Raw genomic sequence first — 17,105 nt, 5'->3', positions numbered from 1 at the left:
TAACGTACACTTATTATCTGCTCATTTTTTTCCTCACCTCCCTCTTTCTTCCAGCACCCCCTAAAGTATGTTATTCTTAAACTATCCCTCATTAAAAATATAATAAAAATATCAGCACCTCCTTTTTTTCAAATTTTATTAGATTGAGTATTCTGAAAGTTAATTTTGGATCTGAAAATACTTTCCAGCATACTCAATCCATAACATCTTTTTTACATATTTTGGATGAATATTCAGGAATATAAAAATTATTTCTGGGTTAGATATTCTAGAAGACATTTTGATGAATTTTATTTATTCATGTATAAGATGCTTTTTTATGAAATAGTAATAAACACCTACGCTAGATATAAACTATATTTTGATTATAAGGTTTTCTGTTTCGAGCCATGAAAATCTTTGATGTATGAAGATGAGGCTGCATGATATATCATTGGATACTTTCTTGCATACTGCAAATAATTTAAGTTGGTAGAAGCATTGTGGTGTCTATCCATTTATTTATATATGTACACTGCATATCCAAAGGATGTGTTGAAATAAAATAAATAATAATACAATTTTTATTATAAGGATTCCACATTCTCTTAGTTGAACCCACCCTCGTTAATTTCTAATTTCATTTGATGTAACTCTTACATTGGTTGATGTATTCTCCCTAGTGTTTTATCCTAACAAGAAAAAAAAAAAATCTTGTTACTAAGTTCAATTTGTATAACATTTTGCAAGAAGATTGACACGAAATTTGTTTCATAAATAGTAAGTATAAGATGGGTGTAAAAAAATATTCAATATCATATTCCTATTTTGAATTTGATAATCTCACAGTGCGAATAAAACTCAAAATTTACTTTGTTATTATTGGAAAATATTTTCGAGAATCACTTTATTAATAGAAAAATAAAATAAACATAAAAAACTCTTTCATGCCCTTTAACTTTGAGTACATCTACATTCTCCAAAGCAATAATTTAACTCAAACCTCACACAACGTTCTTATTACAAGAATATAAGAAATAAGAAAGAAGAATCAAATACAAGCGATTCAGAACAAGAAACATCATGGACTTAGAGTCCATTATATAGTCACAAACACCCACTTCCTTGGTTATCCTAGAAAATGTGAAATTTTTCAAGACATGTTATTTTTATCGATCTAACAATTACTTATTGACCATATGATTTGAGGTATAACCCTAAACCTATATGTGTGGCGTGGTAAATGTTGTAGTAACCTCCGCCAAAGTTGCCACCCATTACCATACTTCAACATCGTTTTTAACTCTTAAAAATCATTGTAGTAACTCATGACCTAGCTTATTACGAAATATTATAATGGTGTCTATTATCTAAAGTTTCAAAGACAGATAGAAGCCAATGTTTCATGAAAACAAAACAAAGCATGTGAAAGCAACCCAACAAGGCATTAATGTTCTTCATAAAATCCGTCATTGTTGCCAGCTACGTGACCTTCACCACACAACAAAAACGGTGGAAGACCATATTAAGGGACCCTCAGGACTCCATTAGGGTTTGCCCTTCAACTCTATCATAGTTTTCATTTGGGAGCACACAAAAAGTTGAACCAACTTAACAAACATGAGTTTCAAGAACAGCCCTAAAGTTCAACACAAGGGACACTCTCCTTACCTCTCTCCCCAACCATCCAACCCTAACCCTAGTTGTAGGGCCAAATCACAGAGGCATGTGGATCCACCGAGCCCTCTACTTGTAGGGTGCTGCAGAGGCTTCACCAATGGTAAGACCATAGGGTCCTCTGCTTCTACATCTCCACAACATCCAGACCAGTTACAGTACCAAACACTGAAACAAAAGGTTTGCTTCATGCTTTTTGGATCACTTTAATGCTCATGCATGTACTCACGCATGTTACAAAATAATTTTACATTATGAACTGATTGAAAACTACTATTAAGATATAATTATTGCAAAAAGTTAACAAGTTTATACTGTATAATGGTTTATGATGGTACAATAATAAAAAGTTTTACACTTTTGATATGGTTTTCTTTCTCTTTGTATAAATAGATATAATATTTATTATTATATAATGTTTTTTTTTTAAGTTTAGTTATAGAGAGAATAATATTTAATTGTTTGTTTCTTTTTTCATTTAATCTTGTTTGTAGTTTTCAAAATCAAACTAAGACTATGTGGGTACGAGCAAATGAAACATGTTAAAAAAATATGTACAATCGAGTAATTAAAATCTATATAAACTACAATAAATTTTTCATTAACAATCAGTTTTAATGACTAAAAGTTGTTAGTTACTGTAATGACAAATTTAGATACTAATATACTAAATAAAAAAATTATTAGTTACTAAAAAAATTAATATTATGAGTAAAAAATTATAATTAATTACTAAATTGATCATTAATTAATTAGAGACTAATTTATAAATCAATTTTTTTGATAACAAAAATTTTGATAATAATTTTTAGTGACCAATTTTTTTTGATTGTTACAACTTTAGTAACTAAATTTTAAAAATTAATTCACAGACCAATTATAATTTTTTATTAATAATAATAACTATTTTAGTAATTAATAACTTTTTTATTTTGTAAATTGATCTAGTGACTAGCAATTTTTTGTCACTAAAGTATAATGTTAACTATACATCTTCTTGTGGTGAGTGAAATAGAATAAACTGAAATATTTTCCAAAAATCAAAACCATATTTACTTTATAATCTTGGATGAATGGATAAAGATTAGAGCCGAAGAGGTTGCTGGATCAAGCCCAAGAATGGTATTGGGCTGGAACCGATTAAAACATGTATGGATTAATTCTTGTAAGACTCCTAAAACCATGAACAAAAATTTAGAATGATGCATATCATAATAAAATTTGGAGTGTGAGTGTTAATGGTAACCTAGGTGAAAGATTTGGAAAAGCAAGTGATGAAGCAAAAAGAAGTTGGAGTGATGTACAAGAGAAGAATGGAAAGAACACAAGACTACCTAAGATACTGTCTTCAGACAGCACAAGAAAATGGAATGTTGGACATCATTCTCAGCTGCAATGGAGAATTTCAACCATCTCCACTCTCTCTTCACTCCATTACCAGCCCTCAAGCTCATGCCCACCACCCCAATCTGGCACCCATTATTCATCAAGCTAAAACCAATGGCTGGTACATTCATCCAAATGAGGTAAACATTGCTTCAACTTTATCATCATCATACATGATATCATGCATTATTCCTCAAATCCAAATAATAATTATCATTATATGTGAATTTTGTGATGCATAGATTGAATTGGAAGAAAAAATTGGGGAAGGAAGCACCGCAGAGATTCACAGGGGAACATGGCGTGGATTTGAGGTCGCTGTGAAGTGCATATCGCAAGAATTTTTCCGTACAAATGAAAACGGCGTCGTTTACTTCTCCCAGGAACTCGAAACGCTGTCGCGCCAGCGCCACAGGTTCGTGCTTCAGCTCATGGGCGCGTGCATCCAGCCTCCACAGCACGCGTGGGTGGTCACCGAGTACCTCAGCACCACGCTGAAGGAGTGGCTCCATGGGCCTGGGAACCGGCGCAGGGAGAGGATGGTGCCACTTCCACCCTTGCAGGAGAGAGTGGGCCGGGCCTTGGAAATAGCCCAAGCTATGCAGTACCTGCACGAGCAAAAGCCCAAACTCGTTCACCGCGACTTGAAGCCCAGCAACATTTTTCTTGATGACGCCCTGCACGTTAGAGTAGCGGACTTCGGCCATGCACGGTTCTTGGGTGACGAAGAAATGGCCCTCACCGGAGAAACAGGTAAACAATCTTCTTTCTAATTCAGAATTTTTTAAAAATATCAATAAAAGGAGTGTTATGGAAACATTCTTCTACAACGTTTGTGTTGTTTTCAGGAACATACGTTTACATGGCACCCGAGGTAATCCGTTGTGAACCTTACAATGAAAGTTGTGATGTGTACAGTTTTGGGATCATACTGAACGAGCTACTAACTGGGAATTACCCTTATGTTGAGACAGAGTATGGTCCCACCAAGGTATATTCATATACAATTATGTTGAAATTTTAATTTATATGTAAATGATTATTTGATTAGTTCAACGTTAATCTCTGTGTAGCAAGTTGATGAAATGTGATTTTTATACATTCTGATGAAAGCTTTGATGTTATGTTATTAGATTGCCATGGAAGTTGTGGAGGGTAAGCTTCGACCTAAGCTTCCATGTGATGATGATGTTGATAAAGTGGGAGAGCTTATTGACCTTATTTGTCTTTGTTGGGACCAAAATCCAACTACTCGTCCATCCTTTGCAACAATCACTCTTTCTCTCAAAACTTATGTTAACAACAATCTCATTTAATCTGTCATACACTTCATCACACCAGTTAATAAACAGAGTATAAATAGCTTATATTCATGGTGGATTCTATACATTAATTTATTTGTGTTATCGATTTATTTGAAATTCTGTAACATTTATTTGATTAATATATATATACATACATATATATAATTTCCAAAATTTAAACCCACAAAAAAAAGTAGCTTAACATATAACAAAAACATAGTACTCGAACTTGATATTTTCCGAAAATTCCATGCTACCCAACAATGTTTTATCCTCTTTGATCGACCACAAAGCCACATCCTTTGAGACCTTAAACTATCCAAGTGATCAATCCCAAATAACCCTATCTTCAATCCAAGGTACAAAACCTGCCACGTCATCACAAAATCTAAATTTCCCACCACATATCTGATTCCACCCACCATCTAAAGTTCTAACCTTTGCAAAAAGCTTTCACGAATAATCAAAGCGACACCAAAAAAATGGCTTCTCTCTCCGTTTCAATGGTTCTGCCACTCAGCTCCGCCACCAAGAACAGGTCAAAGTCAAACCCTCCTCCCTCCGAAGCCTTCTTGAAGAGGAGTGCGGCGAAGAAATGGTCAGAGGCAGAACCGAAAAAGCTCACCATGGAAGCGTCTTTGAAGGAAAAAGCAGTGAAGGGACTGAGTGCTGCTGCAGTAACATCGGGCATGGTGATTCCTGAAGTGGCTCATGCAGCGGGATATGACTTCTCTCCTTCGCTGCAAAACTTTCTGCTAAGTATTGCTGCCGGTGGGGTTGTGCTCGTTGCGATATTTGGTGCTGTTATCGGAGTCGCAAACTTTGATCCGGTGAAGAGAACTTGAGACTGTGTTGTATGGGAACTTTACATTTTCTTTTGCTCATTCATTTCTGTGTTTTAACATTTTGTGTTCCTTCTAGTTTCTGCAACTATTTATATATATGCTACACTAAGTTTAGTTTACTTGAATGGATTTGTTCACCTTGTTTTAACTATGGGTGTTAAGTTCTTTATCAAGTGCTATTATTTGCTTCATGAAGTGAAAATGAGACGTTTTCTTTGTCATGGTTAATTACTTTGAAGGAGGAGCATGAATTGAATTTAGCTTAAGGCAATTGCAGACAATTGTAATACGTTGATAGAATTATGTGATTGATGTTGCTGTTCTTCTTGTTTTTATTGTCCAATTCTTCCAATATTTCTGTATTCTGTACAGCGAATTCCAACATACTCTAACACCAATTTACAAATGAAAACATGCATGAATTACAAATTGAATGTGCCCTCTGATTGTTAACTTCGAAGTTAAACCTGGACTGTACCATGCAATGATTTAAGGTGAGAGTCAGAGTATGCAAGAGTTTCTGTATTCGACCTCAAAGGTTGCTCCATTGATAGTTTCATTGAATTTAAAGGGAGTATACCAATGCAATGGGAAAAGACTCACTTTCGATTTTGTTGGAAATCTAAGTGATAGTTTAAATTTATAGTGGATAAAAATGATAAAGTGGTAAGGTGGAGCGTCATAAACTCATAAATTAATTGTTTTAAGATTTTGGATCGTGATATCAACATTTTATTTTATTATAGGATTGAATTTACATTTCATTGATATTATATTGTCAACCTTTCTCCACTAAAGACCTACCACATAAGTTGTGTAGGCAATGATATATGCACAAAAAAATCTCTGTAGTTTTAGTTTAAATAGAACATCCTGGGCGATTTTGACTCTGTTAATGATATGAGTAATTCGTGAATCATATAATAAAGATCTTGAATGAGATGGTCTTACATTTGAAGATCTGTTTGATTGCATTATATATAGAAGTGAAGACCTCTTTGTGTGTGAAGATACCCGCTGGTTCAGCCTACACAAGATGCAAACTTGTTTTGTCAAAGTTTGCAGAGTACAAGATTATGAAAACTAAGTTTCTCATCTAACTTAAGGGTGTTTGTCATAACTACCTGGGTCACAAAAATGCCAATATCATTTAACTTGTATTTCAGTGTGTTCTCATAGAAGGATTTGGTGTAGAGTTGGTAACAAGGTCCATCTTCAAGTGGGTCTGCGAAAATAATTTTAACTACTAAAAAATACTTTCTTTTCTTTTATTTACTCATAAAAATTTATCCAAATATACCCATTATATTATCAATCATTCACTTGCTATTATATATATAAACTTCTGACATGAAGACCAACAACAGTCAAAAATATTTTATTGTTGGGTGTCTACAAAAACATCCTTAATCTATGTCAATATGATTATGGATATAATTAACTTTTGAATTTGATGAACGGCTAAGAAAGAAATGAATAATGTATGGTAGAGAGAATCAAGAAACCTTGTCTATATCAAATATCACACATAACCACTCTGTCCATTGACCTGTGCTTAAGGGCTTCCCTTGCTTCAGAACCTTCACCTCCTCTCATAATAAACACATTTGTCTCTTCAAATTAGTGAAGGGTACATAGCCCAATCATGTGCACCAAGAACCATAATCATCTCTACTACTATCTATGTCTATTATTCTCTAAACTAGATTTTATGAAGTAAGCATAAGAAACACCAGAATAATTGTTCAAGGTTTACCAAATGATAATTAATTCATGTTGTATTAAAAAATATGACACATACCTACTATATATGGAAAAAGATCAAACTATGTGTCAACTTGTATGTAATATATAATTTAATCTTGCATACATTAGAAATAAATGATAATTTATAATTTAATGTATAGACATGATCGATATAGTATTCTGACTTCAACCAAAAATAAATAAAGGTTTTGCAATAACACCATGTGATATTTAATATTACAAACTTAGAACATTTTCAAATAAAAAAAAGTTACTTTTGTTTACATAGGAGTGATTGATGTCATAATATATATAATATATAAAGTCATAATTCCTAACAATTTTTTAGAAGTCAAACAATTGTGAAAATCATTTAATTTTTTTAAGAAAATTCAACAATGGGACGACAAAATTTATCGTTCATTTTACTATCACATACATTACTGACAAAAGTATTTATTGATAATATAAATTTTAATTTATGTCTGTAGTGGTAATGCCTACTTACTGTGCATCCCGTCTAAAATAATTTGTCCAGTCACTTATTTGATATTTGTAAAAATATATTCATGAATTTTCTTTATACCCACAAATATATATATATATATATATATATATATATATATATAAATTTAAAATAAAATTATTATAAAATATAAATTAAAATAAAAAAATTATTTTTAAAGTAGAATTTAAATCAAATTACTCTAAAATATTAATACAATTACATTTGTTCTTTTTAAAAAACAAATTTAAATGAACTGCGTCAAAATGTAAATTTTAATATTTTGTTGTGCTCATTCTTTCCCGTGTTTTAACATTTTGTGTTCCTTGTGGTTTACGCAACTATTTATATATGCTACACTTAGTTTAGTATTGTCTTAAGGTTTTGAGTTGAGAGTGGTGTCAATGCCTTATGTGGTTGGGATCAGATCTCACTGGTATTGTATCTCCCCAATGAAACCCCTCCTTATAAACCTAATAACTGGTATCAGAATCGATGGTTAAAATCGACTCAAACGAGTGCAGTATGGTCTTAGTATCGAAAGTCTTCCTAGCAAGGGTCCCAGGTAAAGCGTATCCTGTTAAGAAAAATGGCGGTACAAAAAAGGGTAGAAAATGAGTACTCGTGGTTGAGAATGCTTCCGCTGGAGGGAGAGTGTACCAATGTGGTTGAAGGGACTCACCCTTGAGGGGGAGATTGTTAGGTAAGGGTGGGTTAAAAAACCAATTTTTATGATCCAATCCATTTTTTTTATGATCTAATCCATTTAATATCCATTCTATTAAAGATCCAATCCATTTAAAATCCATTTTATTGGATCTGGATATCTACATTTTATATATTTTATGGATTGGATATTCATTCTCGAAATCTATATTTTCAAAATGGATAATCCAAAATATCCAATCCAATTTTCACTTTATATTTTTTGTTAGGTTAGGCTAAAGGTTGAGACGGACTATCCCAAATTTAGTCGTATTTGATTGAGTTGGCATGACCCTATACAAAATTTGGCCGAATTAGGCCAAATTTTGTCAAGTCGGTCTCGATCGATATTTGACCCAATTGGTCCTAAACAAAATTTGGAAGTATTCGGCCAAATCTGTCAAATTCTTTGCTATCGGCCTTATGGACACAAATTTGGATCCACATGCAATATTTGGATCCAAAATGGATGTGGATTAGATTTTCGATAGGGCTGACACCATAGAATTTGCCAGATTTTTTGATGAGGCCAACGAGGCCAAATTTCAGCGTGGGATGAACTTAGATGACTTTTGAACAAATTTCGGTCGGGGACAACATGATCAAATTTGGGCTAAGGTCGACTCGACAAAATTTCAGGCAAGATCGACTTGATTGGATTCGACTGAATTTTGGCCATGGTCAATTTTGCCTAATACGACCAAATTTTGGCCAAAGCCGATTTGGCCAAATATGACCACATTTAGGCCAGGGCTTGATCAGTCAAATTTCGGTCAGGGTTGACTCTGCTAAATTCGTCGGTCGGGACCGACTTGACTGAATATGGGCAATTTTTTATCACAGCCGACTAAGTTGAATATAGTCAAATTTCATTCGGGACTTAGTCGACCGAATACGGCTAAATTTGGGCAAGTGCCGACTTGACCAAATTTTGGTCATGACCAACTCGACTGAATTTGGCCAAATTTAGGTTAGGACCGACTCACCTAAATCTGACCAAATTTCGGTCACGATCAACTTTATCGAATACGACCAAATTCAGGCCAGGACCAACTCAGTCAAATTTTGGTCGAGACCAACACAACCGAATTTTGACCGAAGCCCACTCGACTAAATTCGGTCGAATTTCAATCGTGACCGACTCATTTGAATACGGCCAAATTTCACCCTAGGCCGTCTCAGCCAAATACGACCAAATTTAGGTCAGGGCCGACTCGGCCAAATCTTAATCTGGGCCAACTCGATTGAATTCGACCAAATTTTGATTGGAGCCAACTAGGCTAAATACAACCAAATTTTGGTCGCGGTTGTCTCGGCCGAATACTGTCAAATTTTTTCTAGGTCAACTCAGCCCAATGCAGTCAAATTTTGGTCGGAGTGAACTCAACCGAATACTTCCAAATTTTGTCTAGGACCAGCTGGGCCAAATTTCGATTGAAACCGACTTGACAAAATTCGGCCAAATTTTGTATAAGGTCACGCCAACTCAATCAAATACAACTAAATTTGGACTAGTCGGTCTCAACTTTTAGCCTAACCTAACCAAAAATATAAACTGAAAATTTGGATTGGATATTTTGGATTATCCATTTTGAAAATCTAGATTTAGAGAATGGATATCCAATTCATAAAATATATAAAATATATATCAGATTGATATTCATATCCAATAAAATGGATTTTAAATGGATTGAATTTTTAATAAAATAGATATTAAATGGATTAGATCATAGAAAAAATAGATTGGATTATAAAAAATGGATTTTTTCCCACCCTACCCTTGATTAGAATTTTGTGACGTGGGACGTGAGAAGTGGGACGTGGAACTTGAGACGTGAGACGTGGGACGTGGGACATGGAACGTCAGACGTGGAACGTGAGACGTGGGACGTGCGACGTGAGACGTGAAACGTAAACGAGAGACGTGAGACGTGGGACGTGAGACGTGAGACGTGGGACGTGGGACGTGGAACGTGGGACGTGGGACGTGAGATGTGAGACGTGAGACGTGGAACGTGAGACGTGAGACATGAGATGTGGGACGTGGGACGTGGGATGTGAGAGACGTGCGACGTGCGATGTGCGACGTGCGACGTGCGACATGAGACGACAGACGTGAAACGTGAGACGTGAGACGTGAGACGTAAGACGTGCGACGTGGGATGTGCGACGTGCGACGTGAAACGTGAGACGTCCGTAAACACTAAACCTTGAAATTTATATTCATAAACTTTAAATCTTACAATTTAATTAAAAATTTTAGAAGTTTAATAAAAAAATTCTTAATGTATCCATAAATTTGTACTAACAAATTTAAATTATACTCTTGTAAAAAAAATATTAATAAAAAGATATTAAATACATATAAACGTGAAAGAATAAAAATATGAGGGTAAAAGTAATAATTAATGTTTATTTAACACCTAAAAATAAAAATTATGAGGATAACAACAATAATTTATATTTATTGAACTCTTAAATGAGCGGAAGGAAGCAGAGGATGATCTGAAAAGTTAAACTAAGGATGGGCAAGAAATCTAATTTTCATGATCCAATCCATTTGTGCTATGATCCAATCTATTTAATATTCATTTTATTAAAAATCCAATCCATTTTATTGGATCTAGATATCAAACTGATCTACATTTTATATATTTTTTGGATTGTATATCCATACTCTAAATCTAGATTTTCAAAATGGATAATCCAAAATATCCAATCAAAATTTTCAGTTTATATTTTTGGTTAGGTTAGGCTAAAGGTTGAGACGGACTAGCCTAAATTTAGTCGTATTTGATTGAGTTGGCTAGACCCTGTACAAAATTTGACTGAATTAGGCCACATTCTGTCAAGTCGGTTCCGATCGAAATTTGGCACAGCTGGTCTTGGACAAAATTTGGAAGTATTCGGTTGAGTTCATCCCGACCCAAATTTGACTGCATTGGGCTGAGTCGACCTAGACAAAATTTGACCGTATTCGGCCGAGAAAACCGTGACCAAAATTTGGCTGTATTTAGCCTAGTTGGCTTCAGTCAAAATTCGGTCGAATTCAATCGAGTTGGACCCGATTGAGATTTGACCGAGTCGACCCTGGCCCAAATTTGGTCGTATTCGGCTGAGACAGCTTAGGATGAAATTTGGTCGTATTCAAATGAGCCAGTCATGATCGAAATTTGGCCGTATTCAACTGAGTCGGCCACGACCGAAATTCAGCCGAATTCAGCCGAGTCGACTCCGGTCAAAATTCGGTCGTGTTGGCCTCAACCAAAATTTGACTGAGTTGGTCATAACCTGAATTTGGTCGTATTTGGCAGAGTCGATCGCGATCGAAATTTGGTCATATTTAGGCGAGTCGGTCCTGACCTAAATTTGGCCAAATTCAGTCGAGTTGGTCATGACCAAAATTTGGTCGAGCCGGCACTAGCCCAAATTTAGCCGTATTCGGTTAAGTAAGTCCCGAACGAAATTTGACTATATTTAACTTAGTCAGCTGTGATCGAAAATTGACCATATTTAGTCAAGTCGGTCCCGGCCGACGAATTTAGTAGAGTCAACCCTGACCGAAATTTGACTTATCAGGCCCTGGCCCAAATGTGGCCATATTTGGCCAAGTCGGCTTTGGCCAAAATTTGGTCGTATTAGGCAAAATCGGCCCTGGCCGAAATTTAGTCGAATCCAGTCAAGTCGATCTCGACTGAAATTTTGTTAAGTCGACCTTGGCCCAAATGTGGTAACGTCGTCCCCGACCGAAATTCGTCCGAAAGTCATCCAAGTTCATCCCTTACTGAAATTTGGCCTCATTGGCTCCGACAAAAAATCTGTCAAATTCTATTGTGTGGACACAAATTTTAAAAAAATTTAATTTGAATTTATTTTATGAAAAATGGATTTTGGATTTTGAACTTGATCCAAATATTTAGATCTGGATTTAAACTTGACCTAAATATTTGGATCTGGATTTTTAAAAAATTCAATCAACTTTTTTTGAGAAAATGGATTTGGATCGAAAATCTAATCCAATTATTTGGATCCCAAATGGATGTGGATTGGATCATTAAAAGTCCAATCCATGATCATCCCTATTGTTAGGAATCCAAGTGTGAGTTTAAGTCTCATATTAGCTAGAAATGAGAAAGTAGATCACTATATAAAGATAAAGACCCATAAATCCATTGTCTTAAGGTTTTGGGTTGAGAGTGGTGTCAATGCCTTATGTGGTTGGGCTCAGGTCTCATTGATGTTTGTTCTTCCCAGTAATACCCCTTCTTATAAACCTAACAAGTGGTATTAGAGTCGATGGTTAAAATCGTCTCAGACGAGTGCAGTATAGTCCTAGTATCGAAAATCTTCCTGGCAAAGGGGCTCAAGTCTTATTGGTGTTTGATCTCCCCGGTGATAACTAGTTTCTAAAATTTATGAAAAACTTGATATCAAATGAGTGTTAAGTTCTTTATCAAGTGCTATTATTTGCTTAAAGTGAAAATGAGACGTTTTCTTTGTCATTGTTAATTACTTTGAAGGAGGAGCATGGATGTAGCTTAAGGCAATTGAAGACAATTGGAATACATTGATAGAATTATGCGATTGATGTTGCTCCTCTTTTTGTTTTAATGTTCATTTCTTCCAATATCTCTGTATTCTGTACAGCAAAATCCAACATACTCCAACACCAATTTACAAATGAAAACATGCATCATAATATGCATGGATTACAAAAATTGAACGTGCCCTCTCAATATTATCTTCGAAGTTAAACCTGGACTGTACCACGCAATGATTTGAGGTGAGAGTCAGAGTATGCAAGAGTTTCTGTATTCGGCCACAAAGCTTCTCCATTCATAGTTTCACTGAATTGAAAGGGTTATCTGTTTGGACTATGTAAACACACTTATATAAACTAAATCTAATTTATTTCTATGTTTTAAATAACTCTAATAACATCTTAAAAATTGGACTTTTAACCTAATTCAACGTTATTACTGAGTTATAAATAAAGTTTAATTCATTTATATATTACAAATCTACTTTTATTTCTTGGAGATCCCGAATCTGCAATGTTTTTTTAATTTTTAAACAATGTGAAACTTTTTCTGATAACAAAGTTTTCGAATCCCTAAGTTTCAAAGGAAAACTACTATTTCAGAACATAATTTAAAAAGGTTTAACTTTATTTATTTGAATGAAGACTAAAGATAATTTTATAAACACTTAATTTTTTAAAACCTATTTTATGAAGAAAAAACCATAAAACCTAAAGAGTCCAAGGAGATAATACTTCAATGGCAATGAAACTAATAATGCATCCTATTATTGGTCGAAACAATACCCTCAATCTATGGGTGGAAACGTTAGAGTCGAAAAGCCATTCCATGTCCTGGAATAAATCTAGCATTTTCTTCTGTGTAAACATGAGTTTCATTCTGCAGACTGCAACAATGATGAAAAGATCATGTCAAAATCCAATAAAGTGACTCTTTTGGTATCAACATATCAAAATACTCACGATTGGTGAACCGTTTTATTCATGGTTGTGGATGAATGGAACCAAGCACCATTTAGATAGAGAAGTTCCCCATCTATTCTTTCTGCGATTCTTCTGTCCATTTCTTCACCACAAATTGATAGTGGTTCATCCGAAGCCTAAATCCAAAGCATACAAATTCTTGTCAAATTTTACTTGTGGAATACTTAGCAATAAGTACAAAAAAAACAAGGGTTTCTTTTCACATACCATGACCCATCCCCATGTGTCAGCAAATGATGGTACATGAGTTGTGTATGCAATGACATCTGCACCAGAAAAAAAAAAAAAAAAAAAAACTCTGTAGTTTCAGTTTAAACAGAACATCCTGTGCTATTTTGACTCTGTTAATGATGTCTGTAATTCCTGAACCATATAACAAAGATAGTCTTACATTTGAAGACCTGTTTGATTGTGTTATATATAGAAGTGAAAACCTCTTTGTGTGTGAAGATACCTGCTGGTCCAGCCTACACAAGATGCAAACTTTTTTGTCAAACTTTGTTGAGTATGTGATTATGAAAACTAAGAGTTTCAAAATCAACGATAAAGACACAACAGAGAAACAACATAAAACAACATAGAGAAAAATTTAACAGAGAATCCAAATTTTTGTCATAACTACCTGGGTCACAAAAATGCCATTATCATTCAACTTTGGTTTCAGTATCTTCTCATAGAAGGATTTGGTGTAGAGTTGGTAACAAGGTCCATCTTCAAGTGGATCTGCTAAATCTCCAACAATGATATCAAATTTCTCCTTTCTCTTCACCAATTCAACCCTTCAAAAAGTGTTACATCTTGTTATTTGTAAGTTTGTGTGTGTGTGGTTGTTAAGGTTATTGATATTTATAATAGTTACCTTAAAACTTATATTAGTAACAATTTGTTACTAGTTGAGTGTATGCAGTCATTAAACTCACATAGTTGTGATCAGAAGAATTATAAAAAACAAGTTACTTACTTGGCATCATTGATGACAAGGTCGAGCTTCTTATTAGAAAATGCTTCCCTATTTGCAATCAAGTATTTTTTGCAGAAATCTACCACTTCCTGCAAGAATTAGCAGTTGAAAAATTAATAGGATGTATCTTTAATTCTTGTTGTAACATTTTACTTTAATTTTTCCATATATTATTTATATTCTTTACAATAAACCATACTATCCGAGTGCAGTAAAATAAGTAGACTACTTTATACACGTCTAAAAATAAAAAATTTAGAAAAATTCTATAAATGAACTCAAACTGATTTTAACTTCTAAAAAACATTATATAAATTTCTCATTTTTCTCATATACAAAATTATCCAAATATACCCATTATATCATCAATGATTCAGTTGCTACTATAATAGTTTATATAAACCAGCAACAGTTGAGAAAACAATATTTTATAGTTGGGTGCCTATATTTATAAATTAAAAAAAACATCCTTATTCTATGTCCATATGATTATGGATATAATTAACTTTTGAATTTGATGAACGGCTAAGAAAGAAATGAATAATGTATGGTAGAGAGAATTAAGAAACCTTGTCGATATCACACATAACCACTCTGTCCATTGACCTGTGCCTAAGGGCTTCCCTTGCTGCAGAACCTTCACCTCCTCCCATTATAAACACTGTCTTCGGACTGCAACAATCATTAACATTTGTCTCTTCAGATTAATGAAGGGTTCATAGCCCAATCATGTGCACCAAGAACCGTAATCATCTCTACTACTATCTATGTCTATTATTCTCTAAACTAGATTTTATGAAGTAAAGCACAATTATTCTTCAAGGTTAATTGCTAAGTAATAATTAATTCATGTTTTATTATAAAAATATATCACACATATACCTACTTTCAAACTGTGTCAACTTGCATATAATACGTAATTTAATATTATTAGAAATAAATGTATTGTAATCATAAAATTAAAAGAATTTTTATAATTTTATTATAAATAGTTTTCATTTATTTTGTAATAAAATGGTTAAGTTTGAAAATATGTCAGAAAATTAGAAAATAAAATATAAACACGTGAATGAGAAATTTATGTATAATCATTGACGGTTTTACTAGAAGTCAAACAATTGTGTAAAACATTTAAAGTTTTAAGAAAATCCATGTAACATTGTAGACACAGCATATACGATGAGTTAATCAACTCTGACATGATTCAACCATGAAACATGTTCTTACTTAGGGTGACACAAAAGAGAAGGGTGAATCAAGCATTCGTGATAGATAAACTCGTCTGTTTCTGCACTCTGCATCTTCCCATCAAGAACCAAAGCCTGTATGCAACACATTTTTATTACATAGTTAAAACATTATGAACTATTAAATTAAATATGACGTCAAATTTGTTTCATAAACTTATATCAGATGTCTCAGTATTGTTTTTTTCTTAATACAACAACTATTAATAGAAAAAACAAATTCATAATCTCAAATTTGGTTTCTTTTTGTTCTGCTTTATGAGAAGAAAAAGAAGAAGAAGAGTTGTTAACCTTGCCAAAACGCTTGGTGTCTAAGAGTGTTATATCCTGGTACTCACTAATCGCTTTATGAAGCACACTGTTGAAACAAAAAGAAAAGAAAAGAACAAAAGGTTAAGGTTTTATAGAAAGCTTTTTTGTTTGAACTGTTATACATTGAATTGGATGAAGTAATGAGGAACCTGTTGAGTTTAAAAGACCATTTCAGATCTTCATCGATGATTTCCTCGTACCAAGAGGAATCATGGTTCTGGTCGTTGACATGGTTCTGCTGTTGGATTTCGTGTTCAAACTTTGAGAACCCATTAATGTAGAACACTGGAGCTTCACCCATGTTCGGAGAAGAAAAAATCAACAGAAAAGTGGATTCAGAATTGAATGAAAAGTGTAATGTGGTTATGGAGTTGTAGGGTGTGACAATAGTGATCACCACTTCCATTTATACTACTACGTCGTCGTGGATGAAAAATTCGATTTTGTGTGAATAAGGACATGTCACCAGAAAAAAGATTAAATAATTTTGCATCATTTAAAACTTAAATACTCCCATACTTTCCATACATTAATTCAAAAATATTTAATGTGGTTTCTTTGTGATGGTTGCAAAATCACGTTTATGGATATATATAATATGAGTTTATATTTTTTTTCTTTTGAGAGATATGGCTCGACTTAAAGATGAAAACGAATCACGTTGACATATACAATCCTTTAGCAGTAATAAATTTTTTTCGATAGTTTAAATTTATCGATAATTAAAATTTCGTCGGCAAAATGACTGGCAATAAATTTTACAAGACTAATAACAAAAATTATTATTAATTATCAATAATTTGTCAATAAAATTTATCGTTCATTTTACCTTTATTTATATCATTGATAGAAATATCTATTGGTAATACAAGTTCTAATTTATTAGTGGATCTAATAGACGAATTCATTACTAA

General features: G+C 33.6%; 3 protein-coding genes across 4 annotated transcripts; 2 read left to right on the top strand and 1 right to left on the bottom strand.

Annotated features, from left to right (window-relative positions):
- Nucleotides 1-1,545: 1,545 nt before the first annotated feature.
- LOC114193398 (serine/threonine-protein kinase STY17-like) lies at nucleotides 1,546-4,619 on the top strand. Its single transcript, XM_028083176.2, has 5 exons — nucleotides 1,546-1,836; nucleotides 2,907-3,182; nucleotides 3,285-3,795; nucleotides 3,891-4,033; nucleotides 4,176-4,619. The coding sequence occupies exons 1-5, from the start codon at nucleotides 1,600-1,602 to the stop codon at nucleotides 4,356-4,358; spliced, it is 1,350 nt and encodes a 449-aa protein (XP_027938977.2). The 5' UTR covers nucleotides 1,546-1,599; the 3' UTR covers nucleotides 4,359-4,619.
- Nucleotides 4,620-4,769: 150 nt separating this feature from the next.
- Nucleotides 4,770-5,339, top strand: LOC114193399 (uncharacterized). Its single transcript, XM_028083177.2, has one exon. The coding sequence runs from the start codon at nucleotides 4,829-4,831 to the stop codon at nucleotides 5,189-5,191; it is 363 nt and encodes a 120-aa protein (XP_027938978.1). The 5' UTR covers nucleotides 4,770-4,828; the 3' UTR covers nucleotides 5,192-5,339.
- Nucleotides 5,340-12,699: 7,360 nt separating this feature from the next.
- On the bottom strand, nucleotides 12,700-16,595 carry ACL5 (S-adenosyl-L-methionine-dependent methyltransferases superfamily protein). Of its 2 annotated transcripts, XM_028082967.2 has the most exons (11): nucleotides 16,341-16,595; nucleotides 16,171-16,237; nucleotides 15,860-15,954; nucleotides 15,202-15,304; nucleotides 14,633-14,721; nucleotides 14,294-14,450; nucleotides 14,063-14,138; nucleotides 13,879-13,937; nucleotides 13,651-13,787; nucleotides 13,474-13,574; nucleotides 12,700-12,908 (listed from the first exon to the last, which is right to left on the bottom strand). In XM_028082967.2, the coding sequence occupies exons 1-10, from the start codon at nucleotides 16,490-16,492 to the stop codon at nucleotides 13,496-13,498; spliced, it is 1,014 nt and encodes a 337-aa protein (XP_027938768.1). In that variant the 5' UTR covers nucleotides 16,493-16,595; the 3' UTR covers nucleotides 12,700-12,908; nucleotides 13,474-13,495. The 2 variants fall into 2 exon arrangements, with proteins under 2 accessions (XP_027938768.1, XP_027938767.1); XM_028082966.2 differs by having other exon boundaries at nucleotides 12,700-13,574.
- Between the last annotated feature and the right edge of the window lie 510 nt (nucleotides 16,596-17,105).

Source organism: Vigna unguiculata, chromosome 8 (genome assembly GCF_037176805.1).
Source record: "Vigna unguiculata cultivar grain cowpea cultivar isolate G323 ecotype 2 chromosome 8, ASM3717680v1, whole genome shotgun sequence".
NCBI classification, from domain to species: domain Eukaryota; kingdom Viridiplantae; phylum Streptophyta; class Magnoliopsida; order Fabales; family Fabaceae; genus Vigna; species Vigna unguiculata.
This window is presented reverse-complemented; position numbering and strand designations above follow the sequence as displayed.